General features: G+C 40.4%; 1 protein-coding gene across 1 annotated transcript in view; it reads right to left on the bottom strand.

Annotated features, from left to right (window-relative positions):
• The window catches only part of MYH9 (myosin heavy chain 9), a 71817-nt gene that overhangs the window by 16701 nt on the left and 29756 nt on the right, over window positions 1–25360 (bottom strand). Inside the window, exons 4-20 of the mRNA XM_075501460.1 lie at window positions 22716–22743; window positions 22012–22105; window positions 16921–17013; window positions 16147–16210; window positions 15489–15587; window positions 14466–14609; window positions 12142–12237; window positions 10940–11058; window positions 9681–9833; window positions 7672–7845; window positions 6700–6873; window positions 6024–6138; window positions 3444–3637; window positions 2988–3109; window positions 2533–2602; window positions 1413–1573; window positions 585–693 (exon numbers count right to left, since the gene is read on the bottom strand). Of these exons, the coding sequence (XP_075357575.1) occupies window positions 585–693; window positions 1413–1573; window positions 2533–2602; window positions 2988–3109; window positions 3444–3637; window positions 6024–6138; window positions 6700–6873; window positions 7672–7845; window positions 9681–9833; window positions 10940–11058; window positions 12142–12237; window positions 14466–14609; window positions 15489–15587; window positions 16147–16210; window positions 16921–17013; window positions 22012–22105; window positions 22716–22743 (2009 nt within the window). The remainder of the gene's footprint in view (window positions 1–584; window positions 694–1412; window positions 1574–2532; window positions 2603–2987; window positions 3110–3443; window positions 3638–6023; window positions 6139–6699; window positions 6874–7671; window positions 7846–9680; window positions 9834–10939; window positions 11059–12141; window positions 12238–14465; window positions 14610–15488; window positions 15588–16146; window positions 16211–16920; window positions 17014–22011; window positions 22106–22715; window positions 22744–25360) is intronic.

The raw sequence follows: 25360 nt of genomic DNA, 5'->3' as shown, positions 1-25360 counted from the left end.
CCAGTTAGAAGTCATTTCAACAGGAAAGAGAAGAAAAGTTTAAACTCTGCTCTCAATTCTCATTTAGCTGCTAAGCCTCATGACTAAAAAGCAAGAAATCCCATACATTTAGAAAAGAGGCTATTTCTTCCTGTGTTCATTATCTTTATAAAGGCAAAATATCTACAAGTCTAACAACAAGATCAGACCTCAGTGCTTTTCCTTTGCTCTTACAACCCTGGAGAAAGAGATGGCAAACCATCCCTGTATTAATTTTTGTCTAGCTAAATTGACTAGCCACGTAGTAAGTGACTCTTTGAAGTGCCATACCACTAAAGCAAGCGATCCTCTTACTCTTCTTAGGCATAAAGCATTAAAAGATGACTTCTGCTTTTCCACAACATTACTTGGATATAGCCTTGCGCTTGGTTTATGCGGGCATACTGCATAGCTATAAAATATGCTACGATATTCTCTGCCTAAATGAAGCAAGGTGTAGTTGCAAGCCAGCCCAATTGTAGAGGAAGTGGGTTTTGTGCTCTGGTTCAACCCGAGAAGCTGAAAGTGCAACCAAACTGTCAAAATTACAAAGGGAAAAATATTACCTTGGTGAACAATCTCCACCATTGCCAGTTACGCAGTTTCAAATAGGCAGCACAGTTCCTCTGAAGCACTTTCATGGCTGTTAATTGCTGCTGGCGCTTGGCAAAGGCTCTGCAAGATAAGTGGAGGTCAGACAAAGGAACCCACAGCAGCACACAATTCTCTCCACCAAGTCCTTTCTTAGATACCTCTACATTTTTACTTTAGAAGGTTCCCTCCTAAAAAAAACAGCAAAATTTCCAGTTAACTTCCTCTATCTTTTCAAGGTTTTTTTTGCTCAGGTAAGAGTGGTTATCCTTTCCTTTATTCAATTTCCTATTTAATAAAGTTTTTCCCTAATGTCTTCTAATCTGAAAAGCCTCACTATTTTCACTTCAAAAAAGGGAGATCTGAAACAGGTGTGTTTTCATGCCAATCTGACAGATACTACTTTTGTTTTTAGAACTGTACCATTTGCAGTCCTACCTAATAGCTTAAGAGAAATCCTACACCTCCTGGATCAGTACCGTACTAAGACCTTTTCATTTGCACATTTGCAGCTCTTCTGTCAAAAACTTTCCCTGCTGTATAGTATTCCTATAAAGAGGAATAGACTTTATTGCTCTAGTAGTATGTAGGACGGCAGCACACTGAGTTTCTTGCAGGTGCCAGAAGTCTGGCATTACAGAGGTCAGGAAACCCTAAAACAACCATCAACTGTTATATACAACAAATAAATCATGGCCTTTCTGACAAAAAATAATTTCTAGTCAGCTTTTTTTGAAGAGAAACTTGTACCTGAATGGGAGAAATACATGTTTATAATGTACTATACAAAATATGGTCCTTACTTTCTGGCCAGGTAGCCTCTGCAGCATGCTTGGAAGCCAATAATGACATCTGTGATCTTCAGGTCTCTCTCTTCTTCAAGATGAGCAAGAACTCCAGCTCTGAAAAACACTTTACTCTGTCCAATTCGATAAAGGTTGGAATCCAGCTCCAATGCTTTGATCTAAAATGAGAGAGAAAAATTCATCTCCTGCAAAGACTCCTTCATGTGAAACATCACAAAACGTATTTGTGTCTCATGGCTGTAAGATACCCCTTCCCCACAATGAGCCACTCAGGCCAAAGTTGCTAGCTCCCAATAGCATCCTGTCCCAATTAGAGGAGTTGGAGCTCAGCCAAGCACAGCATGAAATGGAGGTAACCAGAGACACAATACATGATAAAAAGCATTGTTTAATACAACACCACATCAAGTACCCAGAACTACAAGGATGCTGTGAGGAACATATGCCTAGTCCCAAGAGCCCTCTTCCTTTCCTAAAGGAAACACATCTGTTGATCCTTCCTGTTTATTTTTTTCCCAGTCCTAATTTTTGTCAGAAAAAGGCACCCCAACCAACTTTCCTGTCCTTTAAAGGATTTACTGTCAACACTTATACTAGGTAAGAGGAATAAGGTATACTCCTTTAAGACAGAAGAAAGGGAATCCTTTATAGCCAAATTCAATTCAGTCTCCCCTAGTCTTCAAGCTACAGAGCCAAAGCTTTCCCTTTGAAGCAGGCAATTCTGCAGAAATTAATGGGAGCCTTCACTGAAAGCATTTGTCATCAGCAGGCCATTACAAAAAGTTTGCTGAAGCTCATACTTTAAGCATGTGCTAAAGATCACATTAATGCTTCTAAGCATTTTGATTCCATGAATATTGCTGGCATCTCAAAGCGTATGCATCTGTGGAAACAGAAAGATCCTCTTTGCCTAGGATTATTGAACCTCATGCTAGTCAAAAGCTTCCATCTGTGAAGCCAAGAGACAGCTTTTTGCACCCTCCTTCTCTCAGAAAAAACATTTGACTTTGGAATTTTGGTCTGCGAGTACAAGATATATTTAACATGCACAACTCCGATTTCCACACCACACCCATAAAGTTTATTCTATTCAAGTAGAGTTTCTGGGATGTCTTACCATCAGCACACAAGCCTGCTTTCCATCCATAAATCCTTTGGGAATTGCATTTGGAGTTAAGATTTCATATCTGAAAAGGACAATGCATTAGACTAGTTATACAAGTATATTTGAAAACAACAACAACAAAAAAAATCAGTAATGCATTCCTATGGCATTATGAGTTTGACAGCTTACAGTCTTGTTAGAAGAAAGAATTGCATCTCTAGACAACAGAGTATGAAGCAGCAGTCTTAGATGGGGTCCTCTATGCCTCACCTTAACTACACGCTTACTAGAGAAGTCAAAGATGCTTTTGGGAGGCTTTGTGCCAGGGAATACCAAGGGACAGATGTTCTGTGTTGCTGCCTTTGAAAACAGTGGCAATCTAGTTGTAATAAAAGACTTCAGTTTTTGCACTTATGTCTTAACTTTGCCAGGGTAAAGACTGCTTCAGATTCTTTTCTAGGCCTTACCTTTGTCTGAATTCCTGGAATACAACTCTGTTGGGGAAACCCTGACGACAAATACGGATTCCCTCCAGCACTCCATTACAGCGAAGCTGGTCGAGGACCAAGTGGGGATCTAGTTTTCCAGCCTAGTGAGGAAAAAGCGTATTTTATAAATACCACAAAGCTTTTACAAAAGGGGCTTGCCCCCTTGCCTCTCCCTCTTTTTTGTAAAGCAGCCAGTTATCTGTTTTCCAGTTAGAAGCAATTGAAAGCTTTTATGCCATCTTAAGAACTGCAAAGATCAGTCTCCAAAACTGTGGTAAGTATACAGTTATTTAGGATGACCTTAAAAAGATATCCTGAGAAAACAGGACATCTTTAAGATCTCTTGCAAAACCTGACAAAAGATAGCAACCCAGCCGCATGCCCCCGGAAGCCCATGTAAGACTGCATGGGCTGTACTGTTATAACTGCCTTTACCTTTTTCTCATGGTTGGGGATAATACAACGGACGAAGTTGGGGTTGGTGTTCCTCAAGGTAGCCATCAGTTTAGCCAGCTGTTCTTTATAGAGCTGTCCCACTGTTCGGAACATACCCTTCCTGGTTTTAAAGGCCCCTGGCAATGCTGTGTCTGACATACCAGCTACCTGATCCAGCCCAACAATACGGTCAACTAGAGAGAGCACAAGAAAAAGCGTTAAAATTCTGCCACAAACAAAGGAAGCATTGGAACATACAAAGGACATCTGGGTAGAAGAGGATAAATGAGAGGAGCTGTAGGATCCTTTTTGCTTCATCTCTACACAGATGTCAACTCCTGTACAGAATTTGTGCAGGGATAGGAGCAGGAAGGAAAAAAAAGCAACAGCTCACTATAGAAAGTTTGAGTGATGGAGTCAAACTTAGTCCCAAACATATTCTATTGATGCTCTGGATGGCAGCTCTGGAAGAGCAATCTAGAAGTGAGTTTCAGATGCTTCTACTTGCTTAGGTTACAATGAAATACAACAAACCGAGAGTTCTAGCTGCTAGCCCAGCAGAGTCAACTATTAGTTAACTCTGACCCAGAAGGGGCCACAGTTAGAGAAAAAGCCCAGCTTCACTCTTGCATTACAGGTAGAACTGTCATGACCGGTGATCAGAAAAGCCGTATCTACTTGTAAACTGAACAAACATGGTAAAAGGCATGATAGAAACCAAACCTCAAGATACCACTGTTTGAGTTATTTTTGGAGTACAAGTATTCTATGACAGACATGAACAATATCACTAGGAGAAAGTCAGAACTCCCAACAGTTTCTCCACTATGCCACAGTGACATCCAAGCACTGATGAAGCGATCACCTTGATGGGTAGACTCCACAGATCCTTTTTTTCAATAGAAGCCAGCTAGATCTCAGATTAGCAGGGGGAAGAATAAACTAAAGCATTACTTTTTCCCAATGCTCTTCTACATAGAGATAAAAATTCACCCACCCAACCAAAACTAATTGTATCACTATAAATTTCCACACCCCCAGTACATTTTTATTAAGGGCTTCAAGCTACTACTTCACTTTATCTTTAGTGGTTGGCTGATGCCTACACTCAGGCTCCCAATCTTCACTTCAGAAAATACATCAACTTGTGCTCAACTGGCTTCTGATTAAAAAAAAAAAAAAAAACAAACCTGTTAAGAGAAACTCCTACAAAAGAAGAAACAAGAAAGGATACTCTGATTTACAGCTAATATTAGTTTAGAACTGCTCACTTCTAGAGCAGCTGTTAGAATAGGGTCAAGGTTGTCTTATCAGAACGAAAAGAAGGTTATGTTACTAGATGACATCACAGGGAAACCCACAGAAGAGTGTCCCAGACTGCAGCTGGAACAATCCTCTTAAAAATCTTGAGCCCTGCAATCTACATCAAGATAGCAAAAAGGACAGTCACTTGCAACAGAAGATCCAGCTAAGAACAATAAATGAGAACTGATCAGCTGTGGTTCAGTTGACATTTCAAGTCAAAAGGAGTCTTAGACAGCAAAGGCCTTGTTAGGCACAAGTTGCTGACAGCCATTTTTCAGGCAGTACGAGTTCCTTTGCCAAACTAACTTTATTTTAAGTGATCAGCAGCTGAAATCAAATCCCAATACTAGAATCAATGTTAAACTGGATTCCAGTTTAAACGCACTCAAAAATCTTCCTTCCAAATCTTGCAAGAAATACAGCCTTGCTAGCTCTATGTTCAAACAGTTAACAGGGACTTGCTTTTAGCTGTTCCTATGCAAGTCTTGCAAGAGCAACCTTTAGCACCTGAATATGTCCATATTTTTCTTGTATCCACTTGCAAGGTGAGAGTTTTGCTTTTGTTTTATAGTCTGTGAGGAGCTACTAGCACAAAGCAGAGGAAATGAACAAGAAAGACAAGCAGGTATGACAAAGGGACAAAGAGAAGTTAACGGAAGCATTTCTTGCATGGCTCTAGGATGCATTACACACATGACACGACAGCTGGGTTTCTCAGTCACCTGGTTCTAGATGAAGAATAGGAAAGTGTTGATAGAAATAGGCTCTCTGAACGTTCTGCATCTCTGCAACAGACAGAGACGTCAAAGAAAACCCACCACAGAAAGTGACAGCAACAGTAAGACTCAAAAGCAGATAAATCCAGAGAAGATAGAGTAAAATACTGAACAACACTGCAGCAAGAACACACTAGTTGCAGGACTGAAAACGTAGATTCAGCCTCAGATCTTGTGTTTGAGTGTTGCAGCTACGCAAGCTGCTGGGACATAATGGTGCACTCATATTTTATCCTGGCATTCTCAGTTTTGAGAAATAATTGCTATATATGCAGCAAGTTTAACGTAAGCTGATGCAAGTGAACCTTTCTCTTGAGTTACAGTGAACTTTTAATGCCATACCACAATCTAAGCAAAGGATGTTCCAGATAACGCTCATCTTGGTGGCTTAGTCTTCAGGGAGAAAAGTAACACAGCTCATCACAGACTTTTGATGATCAAACAAACTCTTCCACAAAAAACAAGAGAAAACAAATAAGATTTAAGTTTAATTACATACCATCTTTCCACAGCTCAGACACAAACTTATCCGATGACTGGTGGAGAAGAGTAGCAATGTTATCATTCAGCGGATCCATGTTCTTCATCAGCCATTCATCTGCTTTATAATCCACCTGGAGAAGATAAACACATCAAGAAACTTGGGGGGGGGGGATTTTCTGCAGCACAAGATGCAACAAGATCCTGCAAAATCTATAGAAGTAGCACTGAGGTTTGCACAATCAACAACAGATTACCTAATCATTCTTGGATTTGCCGTATAAGCAAGCATACCTACAAATTTCAAACTCTAAAAAACAGCTGCGTGTTCTGTTCTGTCAGTAAAAGGAATGGATTTGCAATGCTAGTTTGCACCACCCAGAGTGTGACACAAAAACCAAGTGCATCATCATTTTTGGTGATGAAGTCTTGATGCAAGGTTTCTGAAAAGTACCTCCAATCTCAACAAGTCACAGAGATAAATTTAAATTGGTGTCAGTTTGACATGTCTTCAACTATACATATATAACTTGCAGGCAAACCCTCTTAGGCCCTGTCAGGTCCACAGCCATGGAACAACTTTGTGAAGTCTTTCACTGGTTTCCCACAGGCAGCCATTTCTAAGAAGCAGTGGTTATACATTAGAAAATATAGCAGAAATTCCAATGTTCACATTTTAGCTACTAATTCTTTACCTTGCCAGCATAATGTATGATACAGAAGTCAGCTTTGTCTTTCAGCTGTTTTGGCTTCTGAAATTTGGGGTGGGTGCCTTGTTCTTGTACAACTTTTTCCACAAAGCTTTTGTCTGTCGCTTTTGGGAACCAGCACTCTTCATCCAGCAGGGCCAGTATACCAGGAGGCCCAGCCTTAAAGAAGGGAAAACATCATTACATACATGACTATGCTAATAATTAACACCTTTAGATGGCTTAAAAAAAAAAAAAGATACCTAAGCCTGATCCCCATCACATTCATCTGTTGTGCAGTATCAGTTCAACTACTGCTATACTAATAGAAATTGTTAATAATTCTTCAAAATCCTCATCTCAATTCTAAACATTTTTATGAGAAGGGCTCTTCCATGACATTTGTCTAGGCTGTTTTACGGGGGGGGGGGGGGGGGGGGAGGAGATGGATCTTTTTAATAGAAAGAACACTATCACGCTGTTCTCCAAATATCCAGGTGTCTAAATGCAGAAGACCATAGCAGAACATTTCACAAACTAGTCCTTACTATTGGAACATCTACTATGAAATTTATAAATTTCCAAGTTTCATTAGAGCAGAATGAAAGCAACAGAGGTTCACAGCTTCTCATCACACTTATAGTTAAGTAAGGAAGTTCACACTACTTATGGTAAGCCACACATACATCTAGCACCCTGCAGATCTACACAAATGAAGACAATTTTGTGAGAGGAAAAAGTAGCTGACTAGATTTATTTTCATGCAATATTTCCTACAGAGTTGATACTAACAGATTTATTGGTGACATACTTTCAAAGAGGAAACTGTTCACTTCTGCTTCTAAGCATACCACAGTGTCAGTAGAGGATTACAAAAGCCAGAAAGCTAGTTTCCAGTCTACAGGTAGAGGTTATGTGCTCAATGACAAAATTAGTGCAGCCATTTCTTGCTGCTCAAGGGTAGAAGAACAAGCTTACCGGCTTCTCTATGAGGTCAATGCAGGGCTGCAGATCCAGGCCAAAGTCAATGAAATTCCACTCTATGCCCTCCCTCTGGTACTCCTCTTGCTCCAGGATGAACATGGTATGGTTAAAGAGCTGCTGCAACTTTTCATTTGTGTAGTTAATACACAACTGCTCAAAGGAGTTCAGCTAACGAAGAAAAAGGTAGAAAGATGTTTAACAGTTGCTTTTGAAGACACACCTACTATTCTCCTAGCACGAAAGGTCACATCTACAGTTCCGGAATTTAAGCTAGTGTTCTGTGTGGGGTGGAAAGCCCTTTGTCAATAACCCCATTTGCTTATGAACTGCTTTCCTGTCATGTGCCACTGCATTACTGCTGCAATCCCTAAGGGAAGTTTATACACACTGGTCCTCAGACTTTGCAAAAGAATGTTTAGTTGTTGTAGTTGTAAACAGCAGAAGAATTACTGTACCTACTTAACCCAGAACAGAAAAGACTCTGGTTTTCTACAAACTCAGAGCTGGCAGGTCCTCTTCACAGAAAGAGGAAGCAACAGAAGCCTGAAGACAAATTCCTAAAAGCATGTGGACTGGAAAGTCCCTTTTTAATCTTCATATATAAAATCAGAGCAAAGAAAGTAAGGGAAATTTCTTCAACATCTCCAGATTTCTTCAAACTGTATGGACAAGGTTAACCCATGGTGCATTTTCATGTTAGACCACACTAAATATAATGCAGCCACTGAAGAGAATGGTCCTGATCTACTTCGTACATGTCTCAGAAATTCCTAATCATGTATTTCCACTCCCCTCCTTTTCATGAGATCCAGCAACCACGAAACCAAAGGTAGACTGATCAGAGAGTGGGAAGAGAAAAAAAAAGCCAACTTTTCTGTGTTTTAGTTTTCCATTCCATGAATAAATTGGTCCAATTCACCTTGCAGCTTCACATGAACTAGATCCAGCATAACACAGGTTGACAGGAGCTGCCTGGCTGGGATAATGGCAGGATAGTTCTTTTCTGATGGCAGCCTGTCATTGCTTCAGACTAAGTATAATGCAAAGCCCCATTCTAAAACTGTTGTTTCATAGATATAATGGTTTGGCCTAACAGTTCACTGCCACCTATAGAGGGAGCTCCCACTTCCCCTCTTTTCCATCTCTCCCTCAGTTTTCCTTCAGCTCTTCCTCTCCTACATTTACCTTGCATCAGTTTCTATGCTCAGATTCCCCTTTGCAGACTGATTCAATTATAAAACACCATAAGAAACTATTTTCCACAGGGCTAGAGAGGTGGACAGTACAAGCAGTTGCAGCCAGGAGCAGCAGAGGGGAAAAGGAGCAAGTTCACTCCTTTTCTGCATCAAGGAGCTGCTGTTAAATCCGTTTAGCTGTATGTGAAACTACACTCTGACCCTCAATTTTCAGGCTTCTTGCAGAAAGGAGCATACATAGGTCAGAATTTATGTTGGATCTGATTTGGTCTATCCTGTCTTTGACTTTTCCAAAACTCATCAGCAGGAAGAAACAACCATTTCTAACAATTTTTAGTGATGCTAATAGGTTTCAGCTGGTCATCCCTTAAATCTCTTGGGACAGACTAATGTGACATAAAATTTTAAGTCCAGTGGTGATCCATAACTCTACATGACATTCTAAAAGACTTATTTGTAGGTTAGCAAACTCTTAAGCTGTGAGCTATAAAGAATCAAGAACACTTGGAACTGTGAAATTAAAATAATTCTAATGCACATGCCAAAAAGGTTGTAAGCACCAGAATACAGAACATAGAGCAATGAGATAAAACATTTGCAGAATACATAAAATACTAAAGAATGAACCACTTAAGTTAGTTAATAACTTATCTGACAGTTCACATCAGCCGGGATCTCAAATAACAAAAAGTGGAACACATCCTTTCCAAAACTGTACTGTTCTTTTCCAGTTTTAAAGTTATTTCCTTCAGCAGTCTTTGCCCCATGGTAAACTGTGCTGAGTGCAAGGACCTGACATCTCCTTACCTCAAAAATCTCAAAGCCAGCAATGTCAAGGATTCCAATGAAGGACGCACCCTGTCGTTTGGTCTTATCCAATGCCTTGTTGATACGCATAACCAGCCACCGGAACATACGTTCATAAGTAGCTTTAGCCAGTGCTTCAATGGCAAAGTCAGCCTAAATAGGAAAAAAGACAAAGATCAGGAGTTACATTATAATCCAAAAGAAGGCACAGATTACACTGTTTTGGCATCTAATGGCTCAACTGTAGTCTGAGATTTTCTCTCCACCAAACTCACTGAACAAGACTCATTTCAGAGGTTATTCCCAATGAAAAGTAGATGGCACAGAGATACTCCATAAAAGAGCAAAGAATTTGTCTTACTAAATTAGTGTGTCAAAGCCAAATTTCAGGACCCTGCCTGTTGGGGAAACCAATGCTTGGTATTCAAGAAAGAAAAATTATGCCCAGTCACTTCCAAAGACTATAGTAATATAGAGTGTTTCATAGGCCCAAAGAAAAGCATTTAAATTATTTTGTAATTTAGGATTTCTGAAGCCCAATCCCCTCCTCCCATGCCACTACACTACCTGTGATTGACAGAGAAATACTTACTTACTATGTATAGTAAGAAATTAATTATCAAAATGGAAAGGCAGCCTATGACTATTTCTAGACTTCACTCTCTTTCCAATCCCTTCTGTGTTATGGGGGACACTGAGCATAAGGACACTGAGAATAAGGGTGTGTTCATAAAGAAGCCATGCAGTGAATAAGCACAGGGGCCTTGCTCCATTCAGGAGGCCACTAGCTCCTAGGTCAGGTTTCATTTAGAGCACAACCTGATTCAAGACCGTTACAAACTTTACAATCAGTTTCAAGGGTGAGCAGCAAATTCTTCCACCCTAGTACCTGACCTACTCAAAACTGGTGCTTTCTATATTACAGCAACTTGAAAATGTCATTCCTCCATACAGCACTGGAAGAACTTACTCCCTTGGGACAGCCAGTCACCAAAATTAGGGAGTTGCATTCTCTCCCTGCCCCCCTCCCCCCAGATAAGAAAAAGTGCTACAGGGGCAGGGTGGTTTCTATCTTTATACAGATCAAGTGAGCAAATACTAGAAGCAATATGCACGCTACATTATTCAAGTGTGGTTGCCATACGTTGCAGCCATAAAGATGGTTATTAAACGCTGCAGAAACCTCTAATACATCTGTTAGCTTTGTGGCAGCAAGATTAAAGACTAAACTACTCGCTCATTTTTAGAGAGTGCATTACCTGCTCTTTGGTCTGAGCTTTCTGGACATAATCTCGCCCAACTTTGATGCGAGGAGTCAGGATACCTCTAGTGAAATCAGTCACATTGATACCCAAAAGGTGAGACACTTTCTGAGCAGCTAAAGATGGTAAGAGGAAACAACAAAGAGATTAATGTTATTTTGTTTTTCTCACAGAAAGCAAGAGAAAAAAAGAAAAACCTTCCTGCAACTGCCTTCCCAAGAGAGTCATGAAACAGCTCGTAAAAACCATTAAATGAACAACAGGTTAATGAGACAAAGAAAGGTATCTTCAAAACCAAAAAATACACCCCAAAATCTTGCAACCCATACTACAGGTTATTGAAGCCACGAGAATAAATTTGAAGCAATACTCTCATACCACTGAGTTGTAACACGGAAGCTTTAGGAAGTTCATAGTCTGTAATTAATTTACAGATACGTCAAGTAGCAAATTTCTTAACCAAGCTAATTATTCTGTCTTCATCTACTGATTAGTCTTTGAGGTAACTCTGTATTTCAGATTCAAGATCCAAAACCCAAATGGTTTACTCTCCTCCCCAAAATACCATTTAGAGCATACTTTCCGTAATAATAATAGCCAAAAATATAAATCCTTAAAGATAAATTAGCAACCTCTTATATTTCTGCAGTACATCTATAGTGAAGGTCTAAGACCTAAGTCTTGAAACAGATAGCCTTCTATCATGTGAAACATGGTACTATTTACACATGTAACAATGGGCAGTGCAATTAAAATACGTACACATACTTTATATCCACCACAAAGCTATCCACCTTACTCTTACAGTTACAAGTCTACCTACAAAGCCAGCAAAGAACATTCCTTAGTCTGATAATATAGATTTATAGCAGCAATCATTCCTAGCTTGGTTAAAACACACACACGCCACATATTCCAGTAGAGTAATCCCTTTCATCTGGTCATCACGTGTACTTCCTGCCTAGCCCTGTCACAAGAACAGTGCCACATTCCTGCCCATGGGTGGCTGCAAACGCCTGGCAAAACAGTGGGTATTTGTATGAAGGAGCATGTCAGCTCCTTTGACAAATACTTCACCTTATAGAAAAACAGGACTCCAGCATTCCCTACATACCGTAATATATTCTTCTACTTGCAAGAACTTCCTGTAGGCTTTTTTTCTGCATTTTTCTTTGGGGTGGGAAAAGGAGATTGGTTACCTGTATTGTCTGGCATAGAGGCTTGGTCTGTATTACGCTCCTTCTTGAAGACTATGTTGCCAAGTTGAAGAACACCCGAGATAACCTTCAGCAGACCTTTTAAAGTAGCAATAACAACAGCTTAGTGTCACACATCTCCAAAAGCCCTGATATGACCCAGTTATCTTTTCTGACATGGTTAAGAGGCCCTTCTCAACATCCCAAAGATCTTTCTGGAATCTGGGAAAAACCACCACAGGTAATTCCTCTATATGACTCCCATCCAGGACACAGGACTTTCCCTGTCCCTCCTATGCAAGACTACGCAGTCTGGAAATTTACCCATTCTCAACATCACTACAGTAAAGTGGGAGACAGGATTGAGGGTAACGCGCCATGCTACAACATCTATATTTTTTGATAAAACGTTTGTTCTCTGTTAGAGGGCCAAAATTCACTATTTTCCTCAATGACTACTGTTAAACACAGGAAAGAGACAGTTACTAAGAGTACAAACCAATTAAGAGAAGGAAGACTTTGTTCCTTTAACCCCATATCACTTTTGGCTCCCTGACCAAGGTCTGTAGTCCATATAGACATACATTATAATGTATGATGGGCAGCAGGATGTGGGTGAAAGTGCCTGTACCATAACTATTACTAATTACATGCTGAAGCACCCCATCCATTGCTAACGATATATTCATACTCTTTGAATGGTGCATGTCACAAAAGCAGCATCAGATGCTAGGACAGACAATTTTCAATGCCATAGTATCAATTCAGTTTTCACCGCGTATCAATCAAAGCTCATTGCATAATAGCTTCTAGTTGCCTTGAGCAAAGTAAATTGCCAGTCACTTGCAAAGGGGATCTTGTACCGAGGATTTTTTTGTTCCCTAATTTCTACCTGTTACAGAAACATTTGTTTTAAACCAACATGCTTTTGACAGCAGAGCTAACAAAGGCTCCACGTATGCTACATCAGGACTAACAGAAAAGAAACATGTATGTTCCTAGTGGCACATTATGAAATCCAGTGGTTTGACAGCTGAATCTGGAGTCCTGGCACTTGGACAGACAGCTTATTTTGATATTATCTCATAAATGAAGATAGTTAGTGTTTAGACTTTACATCAAAACTAAGTAAGTCTAACACCCAGCCAGCTACTGTTTGTATTATTCTTCTAAGCCTGTAAGGAACATTAATGCACTTCACACCTTGAATAGCAAGTGCTAAACACTAAAGCTGTCTTTGCTGTAGTGGCTGGAACCAATAGCTCATCTACGTGACAGCAAAGACATGCCCTAGAGCATACATTAAAAACCCAACTCAGAAAACTGAGCATAGCAGGACATCCTGACAATAAGTTAGACTGCCAATTCTTTTATCTAGTTTAGGCAAATTTCACCTCCGTACAGCACTTTCGGTCTCAGATGATTCAGGATATCAAGTGTATTAAACTGTGGATAACGACAGCGTGGATTTATAGCAGGCTGGATTGTGAAGAGCAATAGTTAAAGCCCAGGCACATATTCCCTACAGCCAGAAGAGCTGCAGCCTCCAGCAGAGGAGGTGCTGACCTCAAACCACCACAGATCCTTGCTTCAGTGTAGAGAAAAAAAAACAGTCCCAGTTTTAGAAAACCTTATACATTTAGAAATTGAGATTTTACAGCACACTGGTTCCCAACCAGTGAGGCAGATCATGCATGAGACAGCACAGAGCTCTGGTGAATATGTATCATTGCACTTTGCGCCGGCTGCATGCAATTCTAGCTTCAGTGTCATGGTACTGTGCTCCCAGAATCAGACAATATTAATTTCTGATCAGCAGTTCAGTGTTAAGCTGGAAAGAAAGGCACTATGACCAGGCCATTCTCAAAGTACTAATGCAGCAATGGTTGGATTAGATACTTTAAAGCCACTGCTTAGGGACAGGGGGAGCACACAAGCTGTGCACTGCACAAGAGAATGAGGGGATTCTTCTATCTTGGATGTGTTATTCATAAGCTGGATATACAGCCCTCAGATTGGAAACAAAAACAGCAAGCAGAAGCATGTTTTCATTAGCTGCTTGACTTCTAACATTAATGGTATAAACCGAAACTGTGCTGGTAGATCCTGAGGTGGGTCACTCCAAAAACACTAAGTTTATTACTTGCACACTGTTCACTTCGGGATAGGGGTGTGTGTGTGTGTGTGTGTGGACACGAGACAAAACAAAACCAACAAAAAACCAAAACAAACAAACAAAGAACCCCAGAACAAAAAATCTCCAGAGAGATACGATCTGTTTACTCTTTCATTTCCTTGCATTTTCAAGCCCTTCAGAGGATTCATACCCATCTGCTCCTCATCTGGGATGCCCATGATCTTCATTGCCTCCATGGTCTCCTGAAACATATCTTTGTCCTGCTGACCCGGGATCGTAACATGCCCATTGGAAAGGAAGCGGTATTTGTTGTACGGCTCCAGCAGCAGATCAGCTTCGGAAAGAATTGAGAAAGAAGTTACTATGGCTTTTTTTTTTCTTTTTTTTTTTTTTAAATAGACAACAAGCTACCACTGAGATCAATTTCTGACTTGCATATGCTAGCAGGTGCTGGATGAATGTGTGATTAAGCCCAGTTTTACTGCAGGTTGAACATTTAATGTATTTTAGATAAAATTGGAGTTTTCTGCCTTATTTCTTTCTATTCCCTCCTCTGGACTACTCCACGAAAGCAGTGTCAATCATCATTATGCCATAAGTCTATAAGAAGCAGGGATTAACTTGAAAGTAAATTTTCCTTTAATTTCAGACACCTCATTTGTTTCAAGTCAGGTGAAAGTTTATATATAGTTAATATACCCTTGAAACAGTAGCAACCATGAGAAAAGTCCTCTCCTTCTGTCCTTCCTCCAGATCAATTTGCAGCTCTTGCACAACGTGGACCCTGATTACCAGGCTGAGCTAGGTGCACTAGGATCCTAGACTTCTGGAGCTGCTTAGGTGCCAGCAGCTTTGCGCCATTCAGTTAAATGCTGAGCACGTCACAGTAGGACCATTCCTGCACTAGAAGGGTTTACATCATGCAAGACGAGACTAAACATGGGACAGTGATTTAGATAAGGAAGGGCGTAGAGTCATTGCTGGCAAGGAGGCAAGTGCAGGAAGGAACCAGAGAAGCAAGTTTTTAGGAACTGAGAAGTGCAGGGGGAGGGTAGAGGGATGTATGAGTGTACGGAAGAAGTGGAGGAGGGGTGACTATATCTAAAAAGCAGAGCCAAGAAACTACAAAGGAACAGGTCCTAGCCTACAAGTGTTTTGGACCCTCTGTCATTGTGATGAGGGAATCCCATAACTACAACAAAATCATACTTACTCTTCAAATGCTCTCCTGCCCCAGATAGCAGGTAGTAAAAGATGTGGAAGGTTCTCTCCTCTTTGGCTTGACGAATTGCACGTGACTTCTCCAGCAGATCTTCAGAGAGTCAAGGCATGTGGCAGGACATACAAATCACTTCCTATTCTATAGCAGGAGAAAAAACTTGTACTAATGGATGTTCTCCTCATGCCAATTAACAGGGGTATTGATTTAGCAATCATTATCAGTCAACAACCCACTGAGCCTCTGGTCTCAGTTTTGCCAGCCTCTGAATGATGGCTATGATAACAGAGACTTAACTGAGAAAAAGCAGAAAAACAGTGGCCATCCATCCCCCTACTTGCCTTGGACAGAAGTTAGAACGACTTATGAAGTTACAAAGCTACTCATCTTATCGCAGTTTATGCTTCCATTTCAGTCTCCTAAGATTAGAATTCATTAATTCAGAAAAGATTTCCACCATGATCACAAAGGTCACAAAATACTATATGAAGAAACAGGAGACTACAACAGTAATCTTGCTAGCATAAATTTAAGTGCTTCCTACCACTTTCTGGACCTGACAAACAGAAAGTCAGTCGTGAAGAGATTGCTAGGTACCTTTTTGGCACCTCTATAGCCTTTAACTTCTTTTAAGTGGTTACAAAAAGGATACAGGTCTCAATATTGGCTCCAACGATGTAGCCGTTGACATCAAAGTTGATTCTGATGAACTTGCCCTAAGAGGAAGATAATAGCATTAAAATTAGTATTCATTCTATCTGTTAACAGCAGTAAACAGCAAAGTTAAATATTCACTTTTTAATCCAGGAAAGGAAATTCAGAACAGGTCAGGCAGGTTTTAGGCAAAATATAAGGTCAGCCAATAGGCAATGCCTGATGATTATAACAGCGATTTAACAAACAAGACACCAAACACTTTCAGACATTTCTGACATTCAGACAGCCTACAATTCAAATTCATCATGTTTCAGCCTAGATTTCCCACAACCAGGGTCCCTTCAGTTTCATGTGCTATATGATCTGGACAGTTCCACTTCCCTCAATGTTAGCTTCAACCATTTTCATTTACTTCCAGCTCTAGCTCCCCCATCTGCCTCTCAGATGTTGTCCATTGCTCTCCAGAGCAAGTAAAATAAAGACTAGTATTTGCTCTCCAAGATAAAACTGGCTGTAATAAACCTACAATAAAAATCGGCATTGATGATCCTGGCACAGGGTCAGGTTCCTTCATACCAGAGACCTATCAGGTGGGTTCTGGATAATTCACTGAATTAAATTCACTTCCCAGATTAATTTGAGGGAAGTCAATCACAGATTGTTGTCCTATCCCTGTCCTATCCCTGACCGCAGTTCACCCAAAAGCAGACCAAGTCTTCCCTCTGGAAAGTGTAGAATACTGGCACCCACGCTGGATAGTAATACTCACAAATCTTGAGGAGTTGTCATTCTTTACTGTCTTGGCATTTCCAAAGGCCTCCAGAATAGGATTAGCCTGTAGCAACTGTCTCTCCAGTTCTCCCTAGAGGGAAATCAGAAATTAATAAAGTAGGTAGTGGTTTACTGCATTAACTTTGGGTCAAACCAGCACTGAAGTTTCAGTTCACGCTAGCTTGGCATCTGTTGTAGAGAAGCCATATTAAACCTTAGGAGATGATACCTTAAACCTTCAAAAGGAGACTCATTAGTTATCTGGGTAAAACAGAAACATTCACAAATTATGCCTTATTCCCTTCCTCAACACAAAGGCATCCCAGTGCTGTCTTTCTGATAACAAGAAGCCCTTCAAAGCCACTTGGCCATAACATCCCACAGACTTCCCAGGATCAAAGCAAAACACGGTACCATCCAAGATCAGGCCCTCATCCCAGAACTGTCTTACTATCTAGGCTGGAAGAGTGAGGAAAAATCCTGTCTTGCTACCGCAAGACAGCCTTGAACTCTGCTGGTTAAGAAGCTAGTCTGAAAAGGTCTAATGTTAAAAAAAACAAAAACAAATCAAAAAGCTTGCACTAAAAGTCTACATCTTCCAAAACACAAAAAAGCAAAAACCTCCTTTGTAAGAAGGCACACAAAAAAAGAGAATTAGTGGTATCCCACAAACTGCATGATCGCTTGCATTCTGCTGCCATATTTGCACACTCCTCCCCTCAAGGAACACAAAATGCTGGAGCTGTAGAAAAAGAAAATTCAGAACCTTTATCCCTGCCAAGTACTAGACCATTGGAGCATATACACCTTTCCCTGCAGGCTATAGATATATCCCTGGCTGTTTTTAAAAATTACTTGTCCTCAGTGCTAAAAGCATGGAGTTCTATATATTTCAAGATCACCTAAAAAGCTTCTAGAGACAGCAAATGACAGTTTAGATTAATGTTTCTCTTTCTGGCAGTTATCAGTAAGTACTCAAGACTTCCTGTGCATAACGGATGGAAATGAAGTTTGATTCACGAGAACCAGAATTTATGGACAAATTATTTAAGGGTATTTCTAAAGAAAAATTGTTCCCATTAATTCTCAAAGTGCATTATAAAACAGATTAGTCCTTACGCAGTCTCTCTAAAAATACATGCAATAAAAAAAAAAGAAGATATATGAGAAACTGTACAAAGATCTACAAGTCTTTATTTCTTACTTCCGCAATCACTTCACTTCATGCTTGCAAAGTGCAAGGCCAAACAAGACCCTCAGTCCCTGTAGAACTGCACATATACAGAAGGGGCAGCTGCTGCAAACACTTTCATTTCACTGTCAAATATATATAACAAGGGGGTTAAGCCTGGGAAGTGAACCTGAGCTGGGACATCTGGTCTCTCACAATGGAGCCAGCGTGTGGCTTTGTAAGGAAAAAAACCTTAAAACTAGGGTTCAGTCCCTGAAACTGTGTGGTAGTCACATTTTCCCTCCTATTCTGGCACATGTACTGAAGTTGGAACACTCTTTCCTCCTCCCCATCCTGCAGTGAAGTCCTAGGCCTTTGTTTGTGACTGCAGTCTGTTACTATGCAAGTGAGATATGCCAGCAACATAGCATTTCAACCCAACTATGGAACAAGAAGGGAAGAGATAAAAAAGCCCATTTTTTCCTCTAAACAGAAGTCAGGCTTTGACACCAAGTCTATTTTAATTATTTGGCTACAAATAAAACTAAGGTCATGCTTAGCTACACAAAGATCAAAAGTTTACAGAAATCCATTCTACAGACCCTCCTGTTATTTAGTATCTCAGGAAGAAAGTGTCATTGATGTCAAGTAGGTGTTGGTAAACTGTAGTTTAGAGGCAATTAGGTCTCTTGAACCACCAAGGTAGCAATACGCATAGAGAACGCCACCTCAGGGACACAGCGATATAGAGCTGTAGGGAAAGGAAAATGCTAGAGAGTTGGTCAAGTCAGTTAGCTCTCATGACTTGCCTTAGCACCATGATACAGTGGAAAGAGCAAGTTCTCAGCATGCCATGGCAATGGCACATAAGATTAAGTGACTGCAGTTACTGGGATGTATCCATTCCTCACTGGAACACACTGTATGCTGTCTTTGTTTAAAAAGACAATCCTTTTATTTTTAAAATTTTAAAGAAGTTTGAGTGGGGTTTGTTGGGTTGGGGTTTTTTACCTTAAATTTTGACAGTCACCTTTCACTGAACAAAGAGACTTCATTATACAATTGAAGTATGTACAATATTCCTCATGAAAACAGAAGCAGTAACAGCCACTGGGTCTGTTAGCCCATGGTTAGGCAGCGCACACTCTTCAGTATGCTCCTTCTACTGCTCTGAAGTTGCAACAGCAATTTAAAGCAACCAAAATCCTTGACATTTATCTTGTACTTTAAATTTTTTGCATCTCATACACTTTTTGGAATGATTTCTATGCAAGGTAGAAGTTTTGCCAGCCATTTATTCTTCAGGAAGTATGGAGAAAGGCATCTAGAAATCACAGCTAGCTTTAACAGCATGCAATTTAAAAAACTAAAGATGGGGGAGAGTGTTTGGGTTTTTTGTTTGTTTTGGTGGGGTTTGTTGTTGTTTTGGTTTTTACACTTTAGGGATTTGCTTTTGTATTCTTCTCTGCAGTCACGTGAGAGATTCTCAAATAACTGAGTCCCAACAACAGTGGGTTGGATGGGAAAGGGAGAAAGATCATCAATAACCTAATTGTCATTACAAGTATTTAAGCATTAGCAACTATTACCCATGATTAGCTTGCGAACATTCTCATCTTGAAAAAAAAAAAACTATTACATGATTTAAGAAGTCAGTAGAGAAGCAGAGACTAAACATGGGAAAACATCAATCAACTTCCATAAATAAAGTTTAATCAAATGAAAAAAAAATGTTTATATAATTAGATTCAGTAGGCCCCAAAAGCAGCCTTAATGTGCTTAGTAGTCACACCATGCAGCTAGAAGCTTTTAGCTGAATACACTAATGCACTGGGATCCATGGAAGCTGCCACTACCTCCAAAACAAGAGAGCTAGAGGTGAAGAATATGTTTTATAAATCTGATTTTGCCCTGATACTTGGAAAAACAGGAGTTTACATCCAAAACTTCTAATAGGAGACAGTCAAGAAGCCTTTCTGGTAGATAAAGCGCCACTACTTTCAGTATTATCATTGGTTAAGTTCCGTGCCTACTTTTGCAGCATAAAGGTTCGACACTATCATATTCAACCCTAAAGAATAAATCTGCTGTGAACAGTATACCCAAGAGCCTCAAATAATTTAACATGTTCATCTTCATAAACCCTTATAATCTGTTTCCAAGTTTAAGGTTTGTAAAGAATAGTTGCATAGACCACTCATTACCAATTAACATTCGAAGACTGCAGTTCTAAATCTTCTCTTGTAAGGCCAGTGCTACTGTTTAGTCACAAAAATGGAGCAAAACAGGAGCTACAGGACTTTTCAGAAGAATCAAAACTTTGGGCGGGGGGAAATATCAAACTTGGGCAAGTCACCAACCAGCCCAACTTAGGACTGGTTATTCTCCTAAGCAGACTGCCTGTCCTGCTTCGGTGGTTGAAATTTTGCTCAAGAATAAGCAGTGGAAGAATACTTAACTCAACCCCATGATTCTATTTTCCACACTTAGAAAAAGAAAAAAAGGAGACTGTTTCTAAATACAGCCACTGACAGACCATGGAAAAAGCCTTCATATGTCTGAAAGTTTGGCACATAGGAAGTTTTGTTTTGGTTGGATTCCAGAAGTTACTTATTACTATGTGTGCGCACACACATAATATGCCTGCGTGCAGAGATGCCTTCTTATTCATATATTCTACACATGTAAGACATGCTTACACATTAAGCTACTATGGGAAAATTCTTATGTAGAGATACAGTGGATACACTTGGCATCTGGCTTTCATTACACAGCTCACCAGTGAACATTTCCAATGTGTTCAGCTCTGGCTAACAAGCTCACAGTCCTGGAACACCCTGTCTGCAGGACAGCCTTCCCCTCGACCTTTCTTTGCAACCTGCAGCCACATCTCACTGCAGGGAATAGAAAGCTACACACCTAACTACATTTATCTTACTAGGAACACCACACACACTAGACGCTTATGGTTCTAGGAAAGCCTGGTCCAGTCCTATTGCCCTGGAGGAACACTTCTTGAATGGTGTATCTGGGAAAATCCTGCAAGAAAATCCTTAAATGCAAACTAGTATTGAGCACAGAACACAAGTATTCTTGATGTTACTTTAGTCTCCAATTGAACACCCTCACAAAAGGATTACTGTGCACCACACAAAAAAAAATAAAATTGTGAATTGTCTATGGATTTGTTTTAGCTGCAGAAAGTGATATTGGTGTGGAGTGAAAAGCTGCTTAAAAAAATCACACAATGGGACAGAAAACGCATTCCTGGTGCAGAACGTGCAGTAAACGTGCAGCTCACCTACGAGGATACAACTGACGAATTCGGCAATAGTCCATCGGGGGAGAGGGAGGGGGAAAAAAATATAAGTGAGACATCTTTAAAGTCCTCCCACCATCACCACCACCCTCCTTTCATGTGCTGCTAACACTTTGCTGTTTTCCACCCTTTTAATGTTTTCCTACAATTTTAAAGTTTTCAGCTGATATCCCCTAGCTTATCACTGTATTCTCCAGTTTTGAGACAATGCATATAATAGTGAGACCTAATCTATAAAGGTTTTACACTGCCTGGACTGGTTATAAGCAATACATCTGTGTAAAGAGATCAATATGGGTGATGCTTCATTTATAGCGACTCTTGCCCATGCACTTGCCCACGAATCCAAGAGGTTGTGGATGAGTTTATCCCCACTGTAGCTCCACTGAATTCAAAGGAGTTATAACTTAGAACAATGTTCCCTGGCTTGTAATTTTTTACAAACTTTTGTTTCATACTTCACTGTCCTCCTCAGTCCTCTGATAAACGTTAGTATCTAGGCTTTTATTGAGCAATATGGCTTTTACCAACATCAGCCAATATGTATTTATTGTCCAAAGTCAGCAAGGCAATAAAGCATCATCAAACCCAGGTCTTACCTGGTCTTTTTTAGACTTGTGCGAGGAAGCAACATGAGCCAGATACTGAATGACCTTCTTGGTGTTCTCTGTCTTACCAGCTCCCGATTCACCTCTGTAAAGAAAATCTGCAATTCATTCACAAACAAGACATAGGGGGACATATTCATATTTCTAATCCCAAAAGGGCAACAGAGCTCCTTAAATGCATTCTGGCCATTACAGCACCTCCCCCGAAACCAAGAAAAAACAAGTTGTTCTGGCAAGCAGTAGCAGTGTAGCTGGACTGCAGGCTAGCCCTCAGCCACTTTGCCACTGGCTGCAGGTTCTGTACATGTGCATGGAGGAGGGAAGGCAATAAAGAACTATGCTTTCTAGTCACTTGGATACGAAGACTGCCAAGTGGCTGAGGAATAATCCAGAGGCTGCTGTAGAGCTAGGGATGAAAGGTAATGAAGTGAATCTTTCAAAAGGAAGCCTCCTGACTGCAAGAAGAAAACAGGGGCTGTTTCAAAACCTCCCTTCTTCCTCCAATTCTTACGAAAATTATTTTGCAGAAAGGATTACATATATATTGGAGGAACTGTAGTGGGACATTCCTTGACTCTCCACTATTATCTGATTTACTGAGCCCACCCCCAGCATTTACAATTAAGAGAGTCCTCCAACCAAAATTTTTAACACAGACTTTGGCATCCAGACAAGCTGACAACTGTAATACTCACGTGCAAAGGATGGACTGATCCTCTCGATCTAGAATAAAATTTAAAAAAAAAGTACTTAGACTGAGACTCTAAAATTAAATTTCTGTGACAGAATGAAATTGACACCAAAGACAAAAATAGGAACTAGTAAACTCTGCCAAATATCTTCAGAAATATGGCCAGGTAACCCCTTTTCTGGCAATAGATGCCAACCTCCCACCATCTGCCAAAGTATAATGGTACCATTGCAATTTAGTTTTCTTCATCCAGAAAGAATATTGTTTGCATTACAATTTTCCTACAAACAATACAGAACTCTCACTGAATGTTTCTTTACCACAGAGCAACAGTTTGATGTACATCTACTTGTTCTTCAGCCCCCTCCCCCCATTATATTGGGCTCATACTGACTTTAAAAAGTTACCAGCAGAGCAGTGGAAATGGAAGGGGGAAGGGATAAGTGGGACAGGAACCGTTACAAATCCCAAAGTGCCAAAACCTCACATCAAACAGAGTCTTTCACCCCCAAAAGAAACACTGGAAGCTCAGTGAGAAATTTTTGTTACTTATTTTATACAGAATGGACTTGAAAACTACAATGCTGAGCAGCAGCCTAAGTCCTATACAGCTGATTTATTTGTGACACCATCTGCTACTGTATTAATCGAGCAGCTGGTAACAGTAGAAACCTTTTCTTTTTCATGCTGACATACCAGCAGACATACCAATTCCTGTGTTCAAGTCCCAGCTGTGGATGATAACATCTTTCCAGTTACAGAACTTACTTCATCCAGCCTATCCACCACTATCTTCTCCCACATCTTTAACCTCCTTTCAGCTTTCACCTATGATTCCACTTCCTCATATACAGTCCTGACTAGTCCTTCAGCTATGCCTGCATCCCGCTGCTCCCCCACCATTTCTGTGTGAACATACTCCCCTGCTTCTGCCTTGGTTTCACCTTGCATCCACCCCGTGCCCTCCCCCCACCTCCAGTCTGCATCCCATTTCTCTCCCATGCCACCAGGAACCAGCTGGGAGCACTGGACAGGCTAGAGAGTGCCTGTGCCTACACCACAACAGCCTTAGTAGCTTTGTAGTCATCACAGGGGCAGTGAGACCTGTTCAGACATGGAACAGACTTGGGCACAGCAAGTTACTCACAGACAGTCCACAAGAGCTATAGGGGCACTCACAGAACAGACTGGGCCACCAAACTCAAAATCCCCACTAGTTTGTAAGTTATCCATTTGGCTGTGGGTTTTTTGTTTTGTTTGATTTTAGGGTTGGGGGTTTTTTTGCTTAAGATCAAGACCGGAGGACTATCAGATCATCCAGTCTGAGAACTCAAGTAACACAGCAGTTAGATTTCATCCAGTTATTGTCATTCTTTCCTTTCTCCACACTGAGCTCCAACTTTGTGTTGGACTGAAGCGTACTCTCTAAAAAGAGAGAAAGAAAGCCTCAAACATTCATGAGAGTAGAAAATTCACTGGATTGCTCTAATAAAGTATTTTAGGAATTGGTAATCTTCAGTACGTTTATGGATGTGACTGTCTCCATATTTCAGCTACTGGTTGTTTCTATTTCTTTCTCCAGCAGCTTAGAGAACCCAAGTGCGCTCAGTATTCTCCCCACCAGAGAGTACTTGATATAATTGAGTCACCATTCAAGTTATTTTGTGCAAGATAAAGAGATTGAGCTCTAATTAGGGAAGGCTTTATAGTCAGATAGAGTTCAAGTACCTGAAACTACTTTCCATACCGTTAAACACTGCTACTGCAAGTGAATTTAGCATTTCAGTCCTAATGTCATGAATGCCATATTCATCAAGAAAAAGCTCCTATAAACTCAGTTTATAAAGAGAGAAGTATATGTAGCCTTTGGACACATTTTCATGGAATAAGGAAAGAAGGTAAACCTACCAAATTTGAGAGTCTATATTTTCTTAAATTATTCTGAAACCAATAATGGAAACATTGGGTTCACACGCTACAGATAGGCAACTCCTGCTCTTAAGCTTCTTTACTGGAAACTGACTGTATGCAGATGAGCACAAAAATTTAGAGGAAAATAATCTGCTTTATCCCTGTTAATACTGTTCTCAGAAAGAGCTGATCAGCCCTAAGACTGGAAGAAAGCAAACAGAAGAAAACCATCAGTCAAATGGTTTTGGTCTAGCAAACTCTTAAGCATTCAAAACTAGATGCTGCAGCTTTACTAGCAAGTGCTGAATTTTATTCATTGCCTTTAAGATATGCACCCCTTTTGCTGAGGGACAGGCAAAGAGTAGATGTTAACCAGCTCTGAGAGTTCCACCCATTCAAGGTTCCCAGTGGGTCAAGGGCTCAGCAGGCACATGCCAGCCCTCTGCGTGACTGGGCACTTTGAGGGTGGATCAGGGGAATAACTAATGATTCATTTATGGATTGCCTAAGGAAATGTATTCTTTGGTAGCACGACACCTGGGTGCAATTCTCTATCACAAAGCAGCTATGTGAAAGAAAAAGATTGTGCTTCCGAATAACATCTGACTTTTGAAAGCTTGACTATAAACCAGCAGCCCACTTGTCCAAGAAAAGGTTATACTCACATTCAGGTACTGCAGAGGCTCTTCTAAGAAGCCAATTTGAGAGAGAGGGAAAAAAAGAAAAAAAGAAAAAATA

Source organism: Mycteria americana, chromosome 1 (assembly GCF_035582795.1).
Source record: "Mycteria americana isolate JAX WOST 10 ecotype Jacksonville Zoo and Gardens chromosome 1, USCA_MyAme_1.0, whole genome shotgun sequence".
Classification (NCBI taxonomy): domain Eukaryota; kingdom Metazoa; phylum Chordata; class Aves; order Ciconiiformes; family Ciconiidae; genus Mycteria; species Mycteria americana.
The sequence above is the reverse complement of the archived record's forward strand: the minus strand, read 5'-3'. Positions and strand labels throughout refer to the sequence as shown.